Raw genomic sequence first — 24,092 nt, 5'->3', positions numbered from 1 at the left:
TGTGCACTGGAACCCCCCGGATTGTGGTAGGACATATGGTTTCTGATTTAGTGCCGCCGAGCACTTGTTATTGCCGACCACATCTATGCTTTTTGCTTAACTTTAATAATTGAATTAATTTTTATTTTGAGGGATATCTTTTCCATTCACACGTCCGCACAATGGGTCCGCATCCGTTCCGCAATTTTGCGGGACGGGTGCAGACCCATTCATTTTCAATGGGGCCGGAATGTGCTGTCCGCATTCGCAATTGCAGACAAGATTAGGCGATTTTTATTATAGTGCCGGCGATGTGCGGTCCGCAAATTGCGGAATGCACATTGCCGGTGTCCGTGTTTTGCAGATCCACAAAACACTTACAGACGTGTGAATGGACCCTCATGGTAACATTATTAAAGGTTATGTTTTATCTTCATGTATATTCTAATGGATTGCCTTCCTTGTACAATGTTATAATATACTTTCTATGTTAGACGGTACATTATAGCGCATTTGTATTGTGCGGCAGTTGTGTGCGGTTCTGCTGCGATACTGCAGGTATATAGAGGGACAAGCGTTATTGGGGCAAATAATTTCTACTGGAGTGATATACCAGTCGTCCCCAAAAAAACTGATTGAAGCGGCGTGTTATATACGAATATACTTTATTTATAGTGCATTTGGGTACTGTATAGTGCATTTACGCATGCGCATACGTGAAAATTATATTGCCGATATTTTGCATTGAAAAAAATAATGAATGGAGATCGCAAATTCGAATAATACATCTGGTATGTCACTGTTCCTGTTGTGGGACTATTTGTGCACTTCTAGTAATTATTTCTTCGCTGCAAATATGAGCTGAAGGTTTTCAGGTTCGCCTGCCATTAAAATGAATGGGACACGCCGTGAACATGTGGTTCGCGAACATTTGATCGCGTTCGCGCGATTGCATTCGCAAACCGTCCCGGCAGATGTTCATTCATCACTAGTGTCTGCGCTTGTGGCGGCATTCCAGTTTTTCAGTTAACCATGTCACAGGTTATGCCCTATTAGAATTATATGTGCTATCTTTTTATTCTTAGGACATATTATTATTATTATTATTATTTATTATTAATGCGCCATTCATTCCATAGCGCTGTACATATGATAAGGGGTGCACATACATAATACAGACAATTGCACTAATTATAAACAAAATTTGTTACAAACTGGTACAGAAGGAGAGAGGGCCCTGCCCGTGAGGGCTTACAATCTACATGGTATGGGTGAAGGACACAGTAGGTGCGAGTTAAGTTGGTCATGGCGGTATAGAGGCAGCGGGGTCACTGGTTGTAGGCTTGTCTGAAGAGGTGGGTTTTCAGGTTTCTTTTGAAGGATTCCACTGTAGGTGAGAGTCTGATATGTTGGGGTAGCGAGTTCCAGAGTATGGGGGATGCACGGGAGAAATCCTGGAGTCTATTGTGGGAAGAGGCAATAAGAGGAGAGGAGAGAAGGAGGTCTTGTGAGGATCGGAGAGTGCGTGTGGGGATGTATCGGGAAAGTAGCTCAGAGATGTAGGGAGGGGACAGGTTATGGACGGCCTTGTATGTATTTGTTAGTACTTTGAAGTGAATTTGTTGGGCAATGGGGAGCCAGTGAAGGGATTGGCAAAGGGGAGAGGCAGAGGAATAATAGGGTGAGAGGTGGATTAGTCGGGCAGCAGAGTTGAGGATAGATTGGAGGGGTGCGAGAGTGCTGGATGGAAGGCCACAGAGGAGAATGTTGCAGTAGTCTAGGCGGGAGATAATGAGGGCATGTACAAGTATTTTTGCAGATTCAAAGTTAAAGAAAGCGGGGATGCGGGAGATGTTTTTGAGTTGGAGGCGGCAGGTGGTGGAAAGGGCTTGGATGTGCGGTCGGAAGGAAAGGGCAGAATCCAAGGTCATTCCAAGGCAGCGGGCTTTGTTGACTGGGGAGAGTGTGCAGCCATTGATCATGATAGACAGGTCTGTTGAGGGGGTTGAACAAGATTGGGGAAAGATTATGAATTCTGTCTTATCCATGTTAAGTTTAAGAAAGCGAGAGGCGAAGAAGGATGAAATAGAAGATAGACATTGTGTGATTCTTGATAGTAAGGTGGTGATGTCTGGACCAGAGAGGTAGATTTGTGTGTCGTCAGCGTAGGAGTGATACTGAAAGCCATGGGACTCTATGAGCTGTCCCAGGCCAAAAGTGTAGATAGAGAAGAGCAGGGGTCCTAGGACAGAGCCTTGCGGGACATCAACAGAGAGGGAATGAGACGAGGAGGTGGTGCGGGAGTGGGAGACGCTAAACGTCCGGTCTGTGAGGTATGATGTGATCCAGGAGAGGGCCAGGTCAGTGATGCCAAGAGATGAGAGGGTTTGCAACAGAAGGGAGTGGTCAACAGTGTCGAAGGCAGAGGACAGGTCAAGGAGAAGGAGGACAGAGTATTGTTTCTTGGTTTTGGCTGTCAATAGGTCATTGGTGACTTTGGTAAGGGCAGTCTCTGTCGAGTGATGGGGTCGGAAGCCAGATTGTAGGCGGTCAAAGAGGGAGCAGGAGGAGAGGTGGGAGGACAGTTCTGAATGGACATGTTGTTCAAGTAGCTTTGAGGCATATGGAAGAAGTGATATGGGGCGATAACTGGACAAGGCAGATGGGTCAAGTGAAGGCTTTTTGAGGATGGGTGTAATGGTAGCATGTTTAAAAGCAGAGGGGAAGACACCAGAGTTTAGTGATAGGTTGAAGAGATGAGTTAGGGCTGGGATAAACACTGCGGTGAGGTTAGGGATGAGGTGGGATGGGATTGGGTCAAGTGCACAGGTGGTCAGATGAGATTTGGAGAGTAGAGTGGAGAGTTTTTCTTCTGTAATGGTAGAGAAGTGGGTTTTGGGAGAAGAGGACCGAGCAGTTGTGTAGAGGGTCTGTGGGGACTGTGTAGTAAAGCTTTCTCTGATGTTGACTATCTTTTGTTTGAAATATTTGGCAAAGTCCTCAGCTGAGAAGAGAGGAGAGGGTGGGGGCGCTGGGGGACGGAGAAGGGCGTTAAAAGTGCTAAAAATTTGTTTAGGGCTGTGTGACGGGAAGATATCAGAGATGAGAAGTACGCCTGTTTTGCATCAGCGAGTGAGGATTTGAATATGAGGAGGGATTGCTTGTATGCGGTGAAATGATCTTTAGAATGGGATTTCTTCCATCGCCGCTCAGCAGCCCTGGAAGCTTGTCTGAGTTTTTTGGTCAGGTTGGTGTGCCATGGTTGTCTGTTGATTTTCCGGATTTTGTTGTGTGTGAGGGGGCAACAGTGTCCAGAGCTGTACTTAATGTAGTGTTATATAGGGTGGTAGCAGCTTCTGGGTCTTGGAGGCAACAGATGGTAGAGAGTGGGAGAAGAGAGTCAGAAAGCAAGCAAAAGTCGAGATGTTTGAGGTTCCTGCGGGGGTGTGCTAGTGTGTGGACTGGGGGAGCTGCAGAAGAGACCGATGAAGAGAAGGTGAGTAGGTTGTGGTCGGATAGGGGGAGAGGCGAATTAGAAAGGTTAGATAGGGAGCAGAGGCGGGAAAAGATCAGATCCAGAGTGTAACCATCTCTGTGGGTGGGAGCTGAAGACCACTGTGATAGGCCGAAGGAGGAAGAGAGTGACAGGAGTTTAGAGGCGGCCGAGTGGCATGTGTCAATAGGGATGTTGAAGTCACCCATGATGATAGTAGGGATGTCGGCAGAAAGAAAGTGTAGTATCCAGGTGTTAAAGTGGTCAAGAAAGATGGTGGCTGGGCCTGGAGGGCGGTAAATGACTGCTACTTGAAGGTTGGAGGGAGAGTAGATGCGAACAGAGTGTACTTCAAATGAGGTGAGCGTAATGGAGGGTGGCAGTGGAGTTGGGTTGTAGGAGCAGGTGTCTGATAGGAGAAGACCAACTCCTCCACCATGTTTGCAGCCGGGGCGGGGGGTGTGAGTGAATTGAAATCCACTATAAGAGAGTGCAGCAGGGGAGGAGGTGTCTGAGGGTGTCAGCAATGTTTCTGTGAGACCCAGAAAGGAAAGGTTTTGAGAGATGAACAGTTCATGAATGTACGACAGTTTGTTACAGACGGAGCGCGCGTTCCATAATGCTCCTGCAAGAGGAACCAAAGAGGCAGGGGTCAGAGGAATGGTAATTAGGTTTAAGGGTTTGCAGAAATTTGTAGAAGGAGATTTATAGTGGGACATGGAGGTGATAGTGGGGATTTGCTGAGGGGGTCCTGGATTTGGAGAGATATCACCAGCAGTAAGGAGAAGCAGAGAAAGTGTTAATAGATGAGAATTAGAGAGGGCATGAGGTGTCTGTGTGTGTTTGGGAAGGAAGTGTTTTATGTTGGCAAACAGGTTTGTGCAAGCGATTAGATGAGAAGGTAAGATGAAGGAAGAGATGAATAGTTCCTTGCTGGGTTAATGGATGTGGGGGTATTTCAGAAAGTTGTGGAAAAGTAGGATGGGTAAGAGGAAAAATTTAAACATTGTTAGCATTGACTATGTCTGTAATTACCTGTGGTCTCCTTCTGGTCCAATTCTGGTATAATTCAGTCTGTGTACTTAAAGAGTGGCACTTGAGAGATGTTGCATTTGGAAAGACCAAGATCTGAAAAGACCTAGGATCTTAGATTTATACCACTCAGTGTTCAATCAGGTGTGACCAAGAGGGGAGGGGGTACATTTGGTCTAATCAAGGAGGGCCAGATACAGGGGTGAAATAGTCAATGTAAAAAAATAGTCAATAAATCCAGCAGGGAAAGAGACATTAATAGTTCAGACAAGACATACCAGGATTTAGAAGGAAAGATGAGAGGGATGGACAAGATCAGACTGTGGAAAAGCTGGGTGGAGCAGTAAGCTTCAGACAAGACATACCTGGAGATGAGAGAATTGGGGATGGTCAGTAGGCAGTGATGACAAAGTGGATTCAATATCCATAATATTACATTCTGGTATAATTCAGTCTGTGCACTTAAAGAGTTGCACTTGAGAGATGTTGCATGTGGAAAGACCAAGACATATCCTCTTATATCTGTAGGTGCCTGACTTGTCATTAATATATTTGCTATTTTGTGTTTTGATGTTGCTGCATAACCATGAATATTTAGCATAATCATGTAAATCGGCTATCCTCCACTTTTTTGCAATATAATTTATTCTGGACCCTTTTTTAGCATTATATAGCGACAACACCAAAATGACCTAGTCAGTATATCTGCTATTTACATTATATATATCCTTGGTGTTTGTGGTCCCTTGGTATATTTATCAATCTGTATCCCTTCTGTGGGATCAGCAGATTCTTATACTATTGTACACTGAACAAAAATATAAACGCAACACTTTCGGTTTTGCTCCCATTCTGCATGAGCTGAACTCAAAGATCTGAAACATTTTCTACATACACAAAAGACCTATTACTCTCAAATATTGTTCACAAATCTGTCTAAATCTGTGTTAGTGAGCACTTTTCCTTTGCCGAGATAATCCATCCCACCTCACAGGTGTGGCATATCAAGGTGCTGATTAGACAGCATGAATATTGCACAGGTGTGCCTTAGACTGCCCACAATAAAAGGCCACTCTGAAATGTGCACAGTTTTGCACGCCCCTGTGAAGCCATGCCCACACCCCTGGGAAGCCATGCCCACACCCCATGAAGCCACACCCCCATGTGCCTTCACAGTAGTTATTAACCCCTTTCAGCAGTCCCCCCTTCACAGTAGTTATTAACCCCTTTTAGCAGTCCCCCCTTCAGTGAATGGAGGACTGCTGAAAGGGGTTAATTACTACTGTGAAAGGCCTAGCCATCTGGGCAACCACACAGATCATCCCCTCAGTAATCTGTATCCTGCAGTAACTGAACTTTAAATCAGCGCTCATCTCATTACTATCTTGACTTTAGACACTCAGCTCCAGTAACAGGCAGTGCGGGCGGCGCTCACTCACTGACGTCACGTGCCAGCGACGCCTAGTGGGATGAGCAGGCGCGTGACATCAGTGAGCGAGCGCCGCCCGCACTGCATGTTTCCGGAGCTGAGTGTGTAAGATAGTAATGAGATCATAAGCGCTGTTTTAAAGTTCAGTTACTGCAGGATACGGATTAGGATGGCGGGACTGCGCAGCGCAGGAGAGTCAGAGGGGCCAGCCCTGCCAGCCAGGGACATAGCTAGAACTGACTGGGCCCCACAGCAAAATTTTGTTTGGGCCCCCCCCCTCCATTACTAGCCTGGCATTCTATATGTGCATATTTAAGGGAGAGTTCACATCACATTTTTGCCATCCGTTTGATGTTTACGTTGGAAAATGGGATGCAAAAGCGCAGCACACTACGGTTTTGTATCCTGCAAAGTCTGTTAAAAAAAAAACATATACATTAACGTATCATTTTTTTTTTAATGGTGTCAGTCTGAGTCACCTGTTAACATATACATTTTATGTATACATTACCAGGCGTCAGCAACCTTCGGCACTCTAGCTGTTGTGAAACCACAATTCCCAGCATGTTCTATTAATTTCCATGGGAGTTATGAGAAGAGCAGAGCAATAATGCATGCTGGGAGTTGTAGTTTCACAACAGCTGGAGTGCAGTAAGTTGCCTACTCCTGCATTAGACGAATGGCAAAACGTGATGTGAAACCGGCCTTAGTGTGCCATTATAGTGGCAAGTGGCAAGCACTAGAGACAAAGAAGGCAGGCTGCAATGTACAGGACACAGTATAGTATAGGGGATACAGTACAGGGCAAGGGGGTGGGACGCACAGTGCAGCATAGGGGGGTACAATGCAGCATAGGGGGCACACTAAAGGGCAGGGGGGACCGTACAGCATAGCGGGCACAATACAGGGCAGCGGGCACACACAGTGCAGCATAGGGGGCACAGTGCATTATAGGGGGCACAGTGCATTATAGGGGGTACAGTACAGGTCAGGAGCCACACACACAGTGCAGCATAGGGCAGGGGGCAGAATACAGCATGGGGGGCACAGGGCAGGGGGCAAAATACAGCATAGTGGGTACAGTTCAGGGCAGGGGGTATAAACAGTGCAGCATGGGGGGTACAGGGCAGGAGGCACACACAGTGCAGCATAGGGGGTAGAGTACAGGGCAGGCGGGAGAATACAGCCAAAACATGCACCTAGAAATGCTCCATTCACATGTCCTACCTCAAGAGATGATAGTTCCTAGTGGGCAAAAGGACCTTTCATGATGTCAGGAGCACATGATCAGTCACATGAGTGGGCGGAGTCAGGCTCCGGGCTGTGCAGGAGATTGTGTGGAAATGACTGCACTGGCATGAAAAACTGCATTAAATAATTAAGACACTTGGTGTCAGGCTGCCGGGCGCCGGGCCCCTTGTCAGCCCGGGACCCAAAGCAGCCGCTTCTCTGGTAGTTACGCCACTGCTGCCAGCATAACATTCGGGGCACTGGTCAAAACATCCAGGGCTCAAGCCACGAATGTTTTGACCTAACGACGCCCCTGGTGGCCATCTCCGTGGCATAGAGTTGATCAGGTTGTTGATTGTGGCCTGTGGGATGTTGGTCCACTCCTCTTCCTCTGTGCGAAGTTGCTGAATATTGGCAGGAACTGGAACACGCTGTCGTATACGCCGATCCAGAGCATCCCAAACATGCTCAATGGGTGACATGTCCGGTGAGTATGCTGGCCATGCAAGAACTGGGATGTTTTCAGCTTCCAGGAATTGTGTACATATCCTTGCAATATGGGGCCGTGCATTATCATGATGCAACATGAGGTGATGGTCGTGGATGAACGGCACAACAATGGGCCTCAGGATCTCGTCACGGTATCTCTGTGCATTCAAAATGCCATCAATAAAATGCACCTGTGTTCGTTGTCCATAACATACGCCTGCCCATACCATAACCCCACCGCCACCATGGGCCACCCGATCCACAACGTTGACGTCAGCAATAGTGATGAGCGGCAGTGGCAATATTCAAATTCGCGATATTTTGTGAATATTTAGTAGAATATTCGTTGAATATTCGTTATATTCTACATTCTTTTTTTTTTACAAAAAAATCAGCAAAGTAATGATCGCGTAATATGGGAATATTACGCGATCAATACAGGCGTGGGTCAAAAACAAATATATAGCACTATAGAATATAGTGCTATATATTCGTTTTTAGAATATTCATCATTTTTCCCATCTGAACACATGATTGTCACAAAAGCAATTTAAGTAGGGAGGAATCATGACTTTGGATGGAAAAAATGACGAATATTCTAAAAACAAATATACGGTATAGCACTATATTTATTCGTCATTTTTTCCATCTGAAGTCATGATTCCTACCTGCTTCTTGCTTGTGGGCCAATGAGTCATTGGCCCACAAGCAAGAAGCAGGGAGGAATCATGACTTCAGATGGAAAAAATGACGAATATTAAAAAAACTGATATATAGCACTATATTTGAAATATTCGCGAATTCTCAAAGTTGCGATATTCGAGATAAAAATTCGCTTTTCGAATATTCGCAAACCGCTCACCCACATGACGCCACACACGCTGTCTGCCATCTGCCCTGAACCATGAAAACTGGGACTCATCCGTGAACAGAACGCCTCTCCAACATGCCAGACGCAATAGAATGTGAGCATTTGCCCACTCAAGTCGGTTACGACGATGAACTGCAGTCAGGTCCAGACCCCGATGACGATGACGAGCATGCAGATGAGCTTCCCTGAGACGGTTTCTGACAGTTTGTGCAGAAATTCTTTGGTTATGCAAACCAATTGTTGCTCCAGCTGTCCGGGTGTCCGGTCTCAGACGATCATGGAGGTGAACATGCTGGATATGGAGGTCCTAGGCTGGTGTGGTTACACGTGGTCTGCGGTTGTGAGGCTGGTTGGATGTACTGCAAAATTCTCTGAAATGCCTTTGGAGACGGCTTATGGTAGAGAAATAAACATTCATTTCACGACCAACAGCTTTGGTAGACATTCCTCAAACGTTGCGACATCTGTGGCATTGTGCTGTGGGATCAAACTGCACATTTCAGAGTAGCCTTTTATTGTGGGCAGTCTAAGGCACACCTGTGCAATGTTCATGCTGTCTAATTCGCACCTTGATATGCCACACCTGTGAGGTGGGAAGGATTATCTCGGCAAAGGAGAAGTGCTCACTAACACAGATTTAGGCTATATGCACACAACCGTGCCGTTTTTTGCGGTCCGCAAACCGCGGATCCGCAAAAAACGGAAGCCGCCCGTGTGCCTTCCGCAATTTGCGGAACGGAACGGACGGCCCATTGTAGAAATGCCTATTCTTGTCCGCAAAACGGACAAGAATAAGACATGCTATATTTTTTTTTGCGGGGCCACGGAACGGTGCAACGGATGCGGCTAGCACACGGAGTGCTGTCTGTGTCTTTTGCAGCCCAATTGAAGTGAATGGGTTCGCATCCGAGCCGCCAAAACTGCAGCTCGGATGCGGACCCGAAAAATGGTCGTGTGCATGAGGCCTTAGACAGATTTGTGAACAATATTTGAGAGTAATGGGTCTTTTGTGTATGTAGAAAATGTTTCAGATCTTTAAGTTCAGCTCATGCAAAATGGGAGCAAAACCGAAAGTGTTGCGTTTATATTTTTGTTGAATGTACAGTATTTGTCAGTATTGTGATTTTTCCAGTAGCCCCACCTACACAATAGACATTTCAAGACACGGATCACCTTATTTGACATTACGCCCCTTGCTATGCTCTCTGTATCTTTTCCCATCATGTCATTTTTAGTGATGAGCGGCATAGGCAATATTTGAATTTGCGATATTTCGCGAATTTTTGGCCGAATATTCGCCATAAATTAGCAAATTCAAGAATTTGTGATCTCCAGTCATTGTTTACTTGATTGCGAAAATCGGCAATGTAATATATTTGCGATAAATTTGCGATTAGAATATTCAACATTATTCACGAATATGAATATATAGCACTATATTCGAAATATTCGCAAATTCTCGAAGTGGCGATATTCGCGATTAAAATTCGCGATTCGAATATTCATGCTCAACACTGCTCATTTTCTGTCCTCTGATTCATGATTTATTTTTGATGAATAAAGCTTGTAATACTTATTACATGTTTTAGTCCCATTGGTTTTCTTGTGTATGTAGAAGCTGTTTTTGATTCATTGGCTTTTTTTTATGCTGTTTGATAGAAATGGTGAGGTTATTGTAGATTATTTATGAAAGCTGTAGTGTACCGGCCCTGTTCTACTGTCAGCCTACTGTATAACGGTATCTTTTATGGGTAGTCATTCTGCTAAATATTATGTGCAGCTAAGTATTTGCTATGTAGGAACTAATATCATGTTATCAAGGACAGTGAATACTGTAAAAAAAAATAAAAAAAATGGAGATTCAGTTGTAGATTTATCGTCTCCCTTGCGCATAAAAAGTGACAATAAGAAGTCACACAATATAGGTTTTCAATAATTTAACTGAGATTTTTTTGAAAAAAAGTTGCATCTCCTGTTTTATTACTCCACCCTAGCCACATTTGCTAAAGGAGACGAGACAATGGTGGGAAGGAGGCCTAGCCAGCAGCTGGTACAAATCTATCTTCATTTACGTTAGTTTTTTGGTACAAGTGCAGCCAGAAATCTATGGCAGATCTGAGCGGTCACAGACTTCTCTTTAGGTCACAAACTGCCGGAGGATGAGCCTCATTTATGACAAGGCACGCACCTCATTGTAAATTAGACAAATCCTCCAGCAGCGCAGGCGATATCCAGACCGATGCAGAAAGCGCCGGTCTTGTTAAATCTCCCCCTCATTTATTCCCCCCCTCATTATAGCATTCAATGTGCAAGTTATATATTTTCATATTCTAAGACTTCAGACATTTTCAGATGCAGTATTTGTTCTGCAAAATGTTTATTAAGTTAAAATATTTTCTATATTTTGCAAAGCTTCCTTCTTTTTTCTTTCTTTCTTCCTTCTTTCTTGCTTTTTCTTTCTTTCTTCTTTCTAAGTAACTTGTCAGGTTGGTGATTTAATTTATATTAATTTATATTTATAGTTAAAAAAAAAATCTTCTTCCTTCCTCTTCTTTTCTTTTTTCTTCTTCCTCCTTTCTTCCTCCTTCTTCTTTCTTCCTCCTTCTTCTTTCTAAGTAACTTGTCAGATATCGTAGTTGTAATTTACTGCAGTATCTGAAGGGTTAAATATCTAGAGAGTTATCTTCCATCTCAGTCATTGTTGGATGGTGTCAGCGGTATTATAAAGAAGTCACTGGCAGTTTATGGAACAGGATCACCTTATGAGTCTGCTCCATACAACCCTTCAGACGGCTCAGACCTGCAGTTACATCAAGATACACAAAGGGCTAATATTGTTTTTAGAAGACTTTTACATGATGATACATACAATCCTGCAGGCTCACAGCCTGGGAGGGGCATGTGTAGGATACAGCTTGGTACTACTTTGCCCAGATTGTAGGCTGTAAGCCCAGGAGAGGCATGTTAGAGTAGGACCCATCTGATTAGAAGCTAACTTGTCGACTGGTAGATGGGCCCGAAATATTTTTGATCAATTATATTTGCAAAGAGCTTCTAGCTGCATTTGCAGCAAGTATGGCCACCAAGCATTTATTCTTTCAGCGTTTGCTCATATCTTTGTGTAATTGACTAGCAGAGTGCTGTTACCTGTAGTTCTACTAATCCAATTGTGTTTCAGCCAAGGTAGCGTGCACCTGCGTTCTTATATTCACTTATTATGGAGGTGCTGGTTCGTTTATCTTTCTTCCCCATTGGGTATAATTATGTCTGATTATTTTCTCTTTATGGCTCACATTCTTATCTATTATATTAGGTATCGATTCACATAAAGAAGAAGGATCCAAACTCCTTATCCTTCTTGCAACGGTCAGACCAATCTTCTTCCTGCTGGTGCTTGTATTGCTGGTGTTTGCTTGCTGGAGGTGATGTATATTAATAATGTCTTCACGCTTCACTTATATTTTCACTGAGCTGCCGTAACTTGCCGAAAGCTTCATAAATGACATAGACAACAGAATGATTTCATGAACGCAGTGTAATGCTTCATTTACCCTGTGGGGGCACTGGAGAAAAAATGAACACTTTCTGCCAGCTTAGAGATTAATGGTGATTTATCCAATACTTTAGAAACCATTTAACTGTAATTGTTACATTTCCTAATGTTTTGTTTAATGTTGATTAATAATTATGACAAATGTATTTTTTTCCATAGAAAAAGACAGAAGAAGCCGACAAACAGTGAGGTAGGTGACAAGCTAATGAAGACGATACTTTTCCACTTGCTCTATTAGACGATATGGATGTCATTGAGTTGGGTCCTGGGATTGCCAGAATGGAGAACTACCAAAAAGCACCAATGCTGCCGAAAATAGAAGATAAGCAGTATACAAAGTAAATGATGGAAATGGAGATTGGTTCTGGATAAGGAGAGATCTTCTAGAGATCTTTCTAGTTCAGGACTTTAGAAATTGCATTTTATTTTTCTAATAACAACACATGAAAGTGTCCTCTCGTATTCAAAGTTTTAATGATTACTTGTACAGTTTAATTAAGTTGCATTTTTTGTTCCTGCAGACTGATGACACATATACTGATCTGAGGTTGTCAGGTATTACAAATATTTATGACCAGCTGAAGGTAAGTATTGAATGAATTGAAGTAAGAAGCCCGAGAACGTGATATGACCCATAATGCCGTGCAGCCAGCCAATCTGCAGATAGCCATCCCCTGTGATGTTACAGCCCTATAAAAGCCTCACCCCTTGCAGTCTCTTCCATTTCACTGTGAGCTGAGCTTTGGGAGAAACGTGACAAGCGCTCATGCACTAGGGCTGTGATGGATAACCTCCGGCACTCCAGCTGTGGTAAAACTACAACTCCCAAGAATTACACTTGCTTGGCTGTTCTTTTAACTCTATAGAAATGAATGGAGCATGTTGGGAGTCCTAGTTTCACCACAGCTGGAGTGCTGAAGGTTAGCCATCACTGTGTTAGAGACAGTGTTGCAGAAAGCTATTATCAGAAGAATATTTGATAGGGAGAGTGCAGGGACAGTGCAGGGAGATCGTAGGGAGAGTTTTTTGAGACTGCAGGGACATCATAGAGAGACAGCACTGTGAAAGCAGTGGGAGATCTGCAGCCAAACGTGGGAGGGGTACACAGTCTGCTACTCGGGAGACTGTTTGTGAGGAACACACTAGTAGTGCATGGATTCATAAGAGCAGTGGCAGGCAGGCATCACACAGTGGTGGTGAGAAAACACCACACTTACCTGTGAGGTAATTTTTCACCCATTAGCTGAGGGACGTTACAGTGGCGGCAGGCAGGATATGTGGGCAGAAGATGAGGCGTGGCCAGGGAGCTAATGTCACAACAGCCCTGTGTCAACACATAAAGTGTCACTATTAGTGTTACAGCTTGATACACCAACCGCTGCATCTCCCACCAGTCCACACCCCATATCCAGCAGTCAGGGCAAGACATCAGCAAGAGGAAGCTGTAGTTCCTTCCCATAAATTTCTCTTGCTCCTGATGCTCATCCTTCTTCTTCACCTCTTCACTTGTTTCGACACCAATCGATCACCGGGGTTATTGCAAAAAGACAATGGTACATGCACCTGGCCAAGTTTCTGCACCTGGCCATGTTTTCCTGCACACATACGTTGAGCAGAAGGTGGGCCAGTCCTTAAGCCTCTCTGTGTCTATTAGAGGTGACACCAGCGCTGACATATGAAATTGCAACTATGGTCAAGGACAATATATGTCATTCACAGACCACAGGGTAAATGTTGTTCTGGACCAGGCACACCAGCGACTTGGCCAGGTGGTGGCAATGCAGCCTCTGCATTGTAATGCTGGGATTTTTTTGCCAATGTCCTCCTCTGTCTCCTCATCCTTCACCTCCTCTCTAGACACACTTCAAAGTTGTCATGCAGTGACATCGCCGAATGGAGATATGAAACATGGTTACTGATAATGGGAACAACATTTTGTCAGCGCTGCATCAGGGATGGTGGACCCATGCGCCCTACATGGTGTATGTCTTCTATCTCATTGACACCTGGTTCCTCAAGTCTTCCATTGAACTGCAAAAGCTGTTAAAACTGTGCATGCACTTCAGCCATTCTTACCATGCAAAACATGCCCTCCTAAATCTGCAAAGGCAAAATGCTCTTTCCTAAAATCACCTGAAAAGCAATGTTTCCACCCATTGGAACTCCACACTCCATATATTTGACCCACTTTACGAGCAGAAGAAGGCGGTCAATGATTTCTTAATGCTACAGACAGACAGGTCTACTCCCAGTGGTAACTTCCACATTAGTCAATGGCAGCTCATGTGTGACACATGCCATTTGCTTAGGTCCTTTGAGGATGACACTTTGTCAGTCGGCAGAACTATAGGATGAATGATGTCATTCCACTTCACATCCTGGAGAGGATGCTGACAAATCTGATTGGCGAGGGGATAGAAGCCGTGGCACCTCCATTTCATGGCCACCTGAGCCCTAAATAGGATAAACTACCGGAGGAGGAGGAAATAAAACCCAGGAATCTTATACATAGCTAGGTGGTTTATCTGCTCAAGCAACAGGAGAGGAGCAGGAGGAGCATGAGAAGCTGGAGAAGGAAGACGACACAGATGACCCTGACGGACCGTGGCAGTATGCAGTGGAAATGGAAGCAGGGAGTCTATCCTAGTCTCTTGTGCAAATGGACAGATATATGCTGTCATGTTTGTGTAGTGACAGCCGCATTGTCAGAATTTGGCAGATGACTACTGGCTATCCACATTGTTAGACCCTTGCTACCGGTCAAAAATGGGGGCATATTTAAGACCTTCTGAGAGGGATGCAAAAATGGACTTCTATAGAGACATGCTGTGTAGTCAGTTGGTTGCTTCCTATGAGCGCCATCACCCATCCTCAGGAAGGTCTGCGCTCATGCTCCAATGCTATGACTGGGTGGGGGCAGTATCATCAATTCCATTTGCACCAACTTCAGTCTGGAGTACTTGGACGGCACCCTGTCACCCATGATACAAGATCCCCTGGATTAATGGGTTTGCAAGCTTGAAGTGTGGCTGCAACTGGCCGAGTTTGCCATTGGCATGCTTTCCTGCCTGGCCAGTAGTGTAGCATCAGAGTGAGTGTTCAGTGTGGCCGTGGGCATAGTTACCCCTAAGAGAACTCGCCTTTCCTCACAAAACATTGAGAGAATACCTCTCAATTAGGCAAGGCAAGGATCAACCCAGATTTCCAGACACAGTTGACTGATACAACAGATGAGATCATTCTGCCACTAACGATCATACTGTAGTGTGCTGCCACACCAGAATATTCTGCAAAATGGGCCATTACTACTGGCCATGTGCTGCTGCCACCATTCTGATGCCACCCACCTGCTGCCTCTTCTGCCATACCTACAACAGGGCTTCTTGGCCAACTGATATATACAGTCGTGGACAAACGTTTTGAGAATTACATAAATATTGGGAATTGGAAAAGTTGCTGCTTAAGTTTTTATAATAGCAATTTGCATATACTCCAGAATGTTATGAAGAGTGATCAGATGAATTGCATAGTCCTTCTTTGCCATGAAAATTAACTTAATCCCAAAAAAAAACTTTCCACTGCATTTCATTGCTGTCATTAAAGGACCTGCTGAGATCATTTCAGTAATCGTCTTGTTAACTCAGGTGAGAATGTTGACGAGCACAAGGCTGGAGATCATTATGTCAGGCTGATTGGGTTAAAATGGAAGACTTGACATGTTAAAAGGAGGGTGATGCTTGAAATCATTGTTCTTCCATTGTTAACCATGGTGAAGTGCAAAGAAACGCATGCAGCCATCATTGTGTTGCATAAAAATGGCTTCACAGGCAAGGATATTGTGGCTACTAAGAATGCACCTCAATCAACAATTTATAGGATCATCAAGAACTTCAGGGAAAGAGGTTCAATTCTTGTTAAGAAGCCTTCAGGGAGTCCAAGAAAGTCCAGGAAGTGCCAGGATAGTCTCCTAAAAAGGATTCAGCTGCGGGATCGGAGTGCCACCATTGCAGAGCTTGCTCAGGAATGGCAGCAGGCAGGTGTGAGCGCATCTGCACGCACAGTGAGGCGAAGACTTTTGGAAGATGGCCTGGTGTCAAGAAGGGCAGCAAAGAAGCCACTTCTCTAAAAAAAAAAAAAAAAACATCAGGGACAGATTGATCTTCTGCAGAAAATATGGTGAATGGACTGCTGAGCACTGGGGCAAAGTCATATTCTCCGATGAAGCCTCTTTCCGATTGTTTGGGACATCAGGAAAAAGGCTTGTCCGGAGAAGAAAAGGTGAGCGCTACGATCAGTCCTGTGTCATGCCAACAGTAAAGCATCCTGAGACCATTCATGTGTGGGGTTGCTTCTCATCCAAGGGAGTGGGCTCACTCACAATTTTGCCCAAAAACACAGCCATGAATAAAGAATGGTACCAAAATACCCTCCAACAGCAACTTCTTCCAACAATCCAACAACAGTTTGGTGAAGAACAATGCATTTTTCATCATGATGGAGCATCGTGCCATAAGGCAAAAGTGATAACTAAGTGGCTCGGAGACCAAAACGTTGACATTTTGGGTCCATGGTCTGGAAACTCCCCAGATCTTAATCCCATTGAGAACTTGTGGTCAATCCTCAAGAGGCGGGTGGACAAACAAAAACCCACTAATTCTGACAAACTCCAAGAAGAGATTATGAAAGAATGGGTTGCTATCAGTCAGGAATTGGCCCAGAAGTTGATTGAGAGCATGCCCAGTCGGATTGCAGAGGTCCTGAAAAAGAAGGGCCAACACTGCAAATACTGACTCTTTGCATAAATGTCATGTAATTGTCGATAAAAGCCTTTGAAACGTATGAAGTGCATGTAATTATATTTCACTACATCACAGAAACAACTGAAACAAAGATCTAAAAGCAGTTTAGCAGCAAACTTTGTGAAAACTAATATTTGTGTCATTCTCAAAACTTTTGGCCACAACTGTACATGTTAAATGTTTGAAAAGGGCATGTATGCCACTTCTTTTGCCCCCTTCCCCCCCAACTCTCTTATGGGGCCACTATTGTCCCTGCTTGTCCGTGTTGACATCACAGTTTATTTTTCCATTCTTCTTATTGGTTAGAAGAATATAATTTTTGAGCATCTGTATTATCAGTATTTTTTTTGCCAGAAGCAGCAGTGTATTCAAACCACAGAAGAGATCTGTTTTGGACCCGCTTCTAATTTTTGGCTTACAAATACTGATCACTAGTGATGAGCAGCATAGGCAATATTGGTTTCCCGATATTTAGCAAATTTTTGGTCTAATATTCGCCATAAATTTCCAATTCGAGAATTTGTGATCTACAGTCATTATTTTCTTGATTGCAAAAATCGGCAGTATAATATGAGCGTATTGCAAGCGCAATACAGGCGTGGGTCACTTTTGCTACATTTTTCAAGCTGCTAGAAGTTTCCTGAGACTGGAGAAAATGGTTGGCAGCAACTTTTGTGACTCCTGATCACTGTAAGTAATTTTAAAATACAGCACTGTTTTTTATTACATTTCGCATGCATGGCAGAACAATAGCTTTATATGCAGATAGAGTCCTCCAATATATTCCCGAATGCACAAATCGGCACTAATGATGTGCATATTTTTTGTGCAATACATGCAATTTAACATTTTATCAGGTCCGAGTAGATATTACTGATTGGTGCACTAAGTATTGTTGTGACAGCTACACTATATCATTATCTAACCTACACTGACTATCTCCCTCTAACTATCTGTATTATATATATGAGATAACTAACTATCTAATGTAATTGAATAAGGATCCAGATGACTCAGCAAAGCACAGAGCACAGCAATGTCATTTCTCTCTCTCAGAACTGCAAAAAACAGCTGAAAATTGCTGCTGGGGAGTTTCTTATAAAGTAAAGGGGTAGGCAACTTTCCTATTAGTTGCTAGGGATGTTACTAAGTTGAGACAAAGATATTGCAGCCTTCTCATTGGCCCACAATTGGACCACTAACGTTAATATTTTCCGGTATTGAGATCCGTCATAGGTAGAGTTGAGCGAACACCTGGATGTTCGGGTTCGAGAAGTTCGGCCGAACTTCCCGGAAATGTTCGGGTTCGGGATCCGAACCCGAACCGAACTTCATCACGAACCCGAACCCCATTGAAGTCAATGGGGACCCGAACTTTTGGGCACTAAAAAGGCTGTAAAACAGCCCAGGAAAGAGCTAGAGGGCTGCAAAAGGCAGCAACATGTAGGTAAATCCCCTGCAAACAAATGTGGATAGGGAAATGAATTAAAATTAAAATTAAAAAAATAAAAATGAACCAATATCAATTGGACAGAGGTCCCATAGCAGAGAATCTGGCTTCAAGTCAGCAGAGAATCAGTCTCTACATGCCATAGCAAAGAATCTGGCTTCATGTCAGCAGAGAATCAGTCTCTTCATGCCATAGCAGAGAATCTGGCTTCATGTCAGCGCAGAATCAGTCTTCATGTCATAGCAGAGAATCAGGCTTCACGTCACCCACCACTGGAACAGGCCACTGTCACACATTTAGGCCCCGGCATCCAGACAGAGGAGAGCGGTCCCGTAACAGAGAATCTGGCCTTATGTCAGCGCAGAATCTGTCTTCATGTCATAGCAGAGAATCAGGCTTCACATCACCCACCACTGGAACAGGCCACTTTCACACATTTAGGCCCCGGCACCCAGGCAGAGGAGAGAGGTCCCGTAACAGAGAATCTGGCCTTATGTCAGCGCAGAATCTGTCTTCATGTCATAGCAGAGAATCAGGCTTCACGTCACCCACCACTGGAACAGGCCACTGTCACACATTTAGGCCCAGGCACCCAGGCAGAGGAGAGAGGTCGCGTAACAGAGAATCTGGCCTTATTTCAGCGCAGAATCTGTCTTCATGTCATAGCAGAGAATCAGGCTTCACGTCACCCACCACTGGAACAGGCCACTGTCACACATTTAGGCCCCGGCACCCAGACAGAGGAGAGGTTCATTCAACTTTGGGTTGCCCCACAATATAATGGTAAAATGAAATTAAAAATAGTATTGAATGAGGAAGTGCCCTGGAGTAGAATAATATATTGTTAAGGGGAGGTAGTTAATATCTAATCTGCACAAGGGATGGACAGGTCCTGTGGGATCCATGCCTGGTTCATTTTTATGAACGTCAGCATGTCCACATTGGCTGTAGACAGGCGGCTGCCTTTGTCTGTAATGACGCCCCCTGCCGTGCTGAATACACGTTCAGACAAAACGCTGGCAGCCGGGCAGGCCAGCACCTCCAAGGCATAAAAGGCTAGCTCTGGCCACGTGGACGATTTGGAGACCCAGAAGTTGAATGGGGCCGAACCATCAGTCAGTACGTGGAGGGGTGTGCACAGGTACTGTTCCACCATGTTAGTCAAATGTTGCCTCCTGCTAACACGTTCCGTATCAGGTGGTGGTGCACTTAGCTGTGGCGTGTTGACAAAACTTTTCCACATCTCTGACATGTTAACCCTGCCCTCAGAGGAGCTGGCCGTGACACAGCTGCGTTGGCGACCTCTTGCTCCTCCTCTGCCATCGCCTTGGGCTTCCACTGGTTCCCCTGTGACATTTGGGAATGCTCTCAGTAGCGCGTCTACCAACGTGCGCTTGTACTCGCGCATCTTCCTATCGCTCCAGTGTAGGAAGTAAGGTGGGCACATTGTCTTTGTACCGGGGATCCAGCAGGGTGGCAACCCTGTAGTCCGCACACGTTAAAATGTGGGCAAATCTGCTGTCGTTGCGCAGGCACTGCAGCATGTAGTCGCTCATGTGTGCCAGGCTCCCCAGAGGTAAGGACAAGCTGTCCTCTGTGGGAGGCGTATCGTCATCGTCCTGTGTTTCCCCCCAGCCACGCACCAGTGATGGGCCCGAGCAGCTTTGGGTGCCACCCCGCTGTGAACATGCTTCATCCTCATCCTCCTCCACCTCCTCCTCATCCTCGTCCTCCTCGTCCTCCAGTAGTGGGCCCTGTCTGGCCACATTTGTACCTGGCCTCTGGTGTTGCAAAAAACCTCCCTCTGAGTCACTTTGAAAAGACTGGCCTGAAAGTGCTAAAAATGACCCCTCTTCCTCCTCTTCCTCCTGGGCCACCTCCTCTTCCATCATCGCCCTAAGTGTTTTCTCAAGGAGACATAGAAGTGGTATTGTAACGCTGATAACGGCGTCATCGCCACTGGCCATGTTGGTGGAGTACTCGAAACAGCGCAACAGGGCACACAGGTCTCGCATGGAGGCCCAGTCATTGGTGGTGAAGTGGGTCTGATCCACAGTGCGACTGACCCGTGCGTGCTGCAGCTGAAACTCCACTATGGCCTGCTGCTGCTCGCACAGTCTGTCCAGCATATACAAGGTGGAGTTCCACCTGGTGGTCACGTCGCATATGAGTTGGTGAGCGTGAAGGCCGAAGTTACGCTGTAGCGCAGACAGGCGAGCAGCGGCAGGGTGTGAACGCCGGAAGCGCGAACAGACGGCCCGCACTTTATGCAGCAGCTCTGACATGTCGGGGTAGTTGCGAATGAACTTCTGCACCACCAAATTCAGCACATGCGCCAAGGCAATGGATGTGCGTCAATCCAGGTAGGCCAAGAGCTGCAACGAGATTTCGCCCATTATCGCACACCTCCAGGCCGGGCTTGAGGCTCACCGGCAGCAACCACTCGTCGGTCTGTTGTTCTATACCCCGCCACAACTCCTGTGCGGTGTGGGGCCTGTCCCCCAAACATATGAGTTTCAGAATGGCCTGCTGACGTTTACCCCGTGCTGTGATGAAGTTGGTGGTGAAGGTGTGTGGCTGACTGGATGAGCAGGTGGAAGAAGAGGAGGAGGAAGCTGAGTAGGAGGAGGAGGAGACAGGAGGCAAAGAATGTTGCCCTGCGATCCATGGCGGCGGAAGGACGTGCGCCAAACAGCTCTCCGCCTGGGGCCCAGCCGCCACTACATTTACCCAGTGTGCAGTTAGGGAGATATAGCGTCCCTGGCCGTGCTTATTGGTCCACGTATCTGTGGTTAGGTGGACCTTGCCACAGATGGTGTTGCACAGTGCACACTTGATTTTATCGGACACTTGTTTGTGCAGGGAAGGCACGGCTCTCTTGGAGAAGTAGTGGCGGCTGGGAACAACATACTGTGGAACAGCAAGTGACATGAGCTGTTTGAAGCTGTGTGTGTCCACCAGCCTAAATGACAGCATTTCATAGGCCAGTAGTTTAGAAATGCTGGCATTCAGGGCCAGGGATCGAGGGTGGCTAGGTGGGAATTTACGCTTTCTCTCAAATGTTTGTGAGATGGAGAGCTGAACGCTGCCGTGTGACATGGTTGAGATGCTTGGTGACGCAGGTGGTGGTGTTGGTGGTACATCCCATGTTTGCTGGGCGGCAGGTGCCAACGTTCCTCCAGAGGCGGAGGAAGAGGCCGAGGCGGCGGCAGCAGCAGCAGAAGAGGCCGAGGCGGCGGCAGCAGCAGAAGAGGCCAAGGCGGCGGCAGCAGCAGAAGAGGCGGAGGCGGCAGCAGCAGAAGAGGTAGCAGGGGGAGCCTGAGTGACTTCCTTGTTTTTAAGGTGTTTACTCCACTGCAGTTCATGCTTTGCATGCAGGTGCCTGGTCATGCAGGTTGTGCTAAGGTTCAGAACGTTAATGCCTCACTTCAGGCTCTGATGGCACAGCGTGCAAACCACTCGGGTCTTGTCGTCAGCACATTGTTTGAAGAAGTGCCATGCCAGGGAACTCCTTGAAGCTGCCTTTGGGGTGCTCGGTCCCAGATGGCGGCGGTCAGTAGCAGGCGGAGTCTCTTGGCGGCGGGTGTTCTGACTTTGCCCACTGCTCCCTCTTTTGCTACGCTGTTGGCTCGGTCTCACCACTGCCTCTTCCTCCGAACTGTGAAAGTCATTCCATGTGGGGTCTAGGACCTCATCGTCCCCTGCATCGTCTTCCACCCAGTCTTGATCCCTGACCTCCTGTTCAGTCTGCACACTGCAGAAAGACGCAGCAGTTGGCACCTGTGTTTCGTCATCATCAGAGACATGCTGAGGTGGTATTCCCATGTCCTCATCATCAGGAAAAATAAGTGGTTGTGCGTTAGTGCATTCTATCTCTTCCATCCCTGGGGAAGGGCTAAGTGGATGCCCTTGGGAAACCCTGGCAGCAGAGTCTTCAAACAGCATAAGAGACTGCTGCATAACTTGAGGCTCAGACAGTTTCACTGATATGCATGGGGGTGATGTGACAGACCGATGGGCTTGGTTTTCATGCGCCATCTGTGCGCTTTCTGCAGAAGACTGGGTGGGAGATAATGTGAACGTGCTGGATCCACTGTCGGCCACCCAATTGACTAATGCCTGTACCTGCTCAGGCCTTACCATCCTTAGAACGGCATTGGGCACCACCAAATATCGCAGTAAATTCTGCTGGCTACTGGGACCTGAGGTAGTTGGTTCACTAGGACGTGTGGCTGTGGCAGAACGGCCACGTCCTCTTCCAGCACCAGAGGGTCCACTAACACCACCACGACCAGGTCCACGTCCGCGTCCGCGTCCCTTATTAGATGTTTTCCTCATTGTTCCCGTTCACCCCAATTTTGAGAATGGCAAATTTGGGAATGCTTTTTCAACCCAGGTAGCGTGTGTCTTAGGTTTTTCTGAATGACACTATCAATACCTTCAATGTAAGATTTTCTTTTTGGGATAGATTTCAAGTAGGCCTCAAATACCAGAAACTAGTTATTTTGAGAATGGCAAATTTGGGAATGCTTTTTCAACCCAGAACAAAAAGTCTGCTTTTACGGTCACTACAAATAACTTGACCAGCTAAAACAGTGCAGATTTGGTTGAATAGAGATGTGAGACCTGTTTTTTTTTTTCCTGTGTGACAGGTATAGTTTTAATCACAGAATCACACTTCTATCAGCACGCTAGCGTGTGTCTTAGGTTTTTCTGAATGACACTATCAGTACCTTCAATGTAAGATTTTCTTTTTGGGATAGATTTCAAGTAGGCCTCAAATACCAGAAACTAGTTATTTTGAGAATGGCAAATTTGGGAATGCTTTTTCAACCCAGAAAAAAAAGTGTGCTTTTACGGTCACTACAAATAACTTGACCAGCTAAAACAGTGCAGATTTGGTTGAATAGAGATGTCAGGTCTATTTTTTAGGCGCTGGTTGACAGGCTCAACTTGCCCCTGATGTAATATATGACCAAAAAATAACCACACTGTTGATGGTTAAATGCACTTGGGTGACACAGGCTCAGCCTGCACCAGATGTAGTATATGGCCAAAAAATAATCAGACTGTTGATGGTTAAATGCACTTGGGTGACACAGGCTCAGCCTGCACCAGATGTAGTATATGGCCAAAAAATAATCAGACTGTTGATGGTTAAATGCACTTGGGTGACACAGGCTCAGCCTGCAGCTGATGTAGGATATAGCACAAAATAACCACACTATCGATGGTTAAATACACTTGGGTGACACAGGCTCAGCCTGCAGCTGATGTAGTATATGGCCAAAAAATAATCAGACTGTTGATGGTTAAATGCACTTGGGTGACACAGGCTCAGCCTGCAGCTGATGTAGTATATGGCCAAAAAATAACCAGACTGTTGATGGTTAAATGCACTTCGGTGACACAGGCTCAGCCTGCAGCTGATGTAGGATATAGCACAAAATAACCACACTATCGATGGTTAAATACACTTGGTGATAGCTCGTGCTGGCGCACCACAAGTCACAAAATGGCCGCCGATCACCCCAGAAAAAAAGTGATCTAAAAACGCTCTGGGCAGCCTCAAAAAAGTGAGCAAGTCAATATTAGCACTTCAATGATCCACAGCTGCAGATTGATGACAGAATGAAGTCTTTTGGAGGAGCTAATCTGCCTAATCTCGCCCTAACGTCGCAGCTGCAACCTCTCCCTATACTGATCATAGCAGAGTGACGTGCGGCGCTACGTGACTCCAGCTTAAATAGAGGCTGGGTCACATGGT

At 45.7% G+C, this 24,092-nt stretch overlaps 1 protein-coding gene across 5 annotated transcripts in view; it reads left to right on the top strand.

The window, feature by feature from the left end:
• LOC120991856 (sialic acid-binding Ig-like lectin 12) overlaps nt 1-24,092 on the top strand; it is a 999,480-nt gene that overhangs the window by 433,862 nt on the left and 541,526 nt on the right. For 3 of the 5 annotated variants that reach the window (XM_040420621.1, XM_040420622.1, XM_040420610.1), the window contains 2 exons: nt 11,837-11,945; nt 12,236-12,266. The exons of 1 other annotated variant lie outside the window; for it this stretch is intronic. In XM_040420621.1, the coding sequence (XP_040276555.1) occupies nt 11,837-11,945; nt 12,236-12,266 (140 nt within the window). Of the gene's footprint in view, nt 1-11,836; nt 11,946-12,235; nt 12,267-12,597; nt 12,632-24,092 lie in introns of all 5 variants that reach the window. One more of the 5 variants, XM_040420625.1, reaches the window with a different exon arrangement.

Source organism: Bufo bufo, chromosome 1 (genome assembly GCF_905171765.1).
Source record: "Bufo bufo chromosome 1, aBufBuf1.1, whole genome shotgun sequence".
Classification (NCBI taxonomy): domain Eukaryota; kingdom Metazoa; phylum Chordata; class Amphibia; order Anura; family Bufonidae; genus Bufo; species Bufo bufo.
The sequence above is the reverse complement of the archived record's forward strand: the minus strand, read 5'-3'. Positions and strand labels throughout refer to the sequence as shown.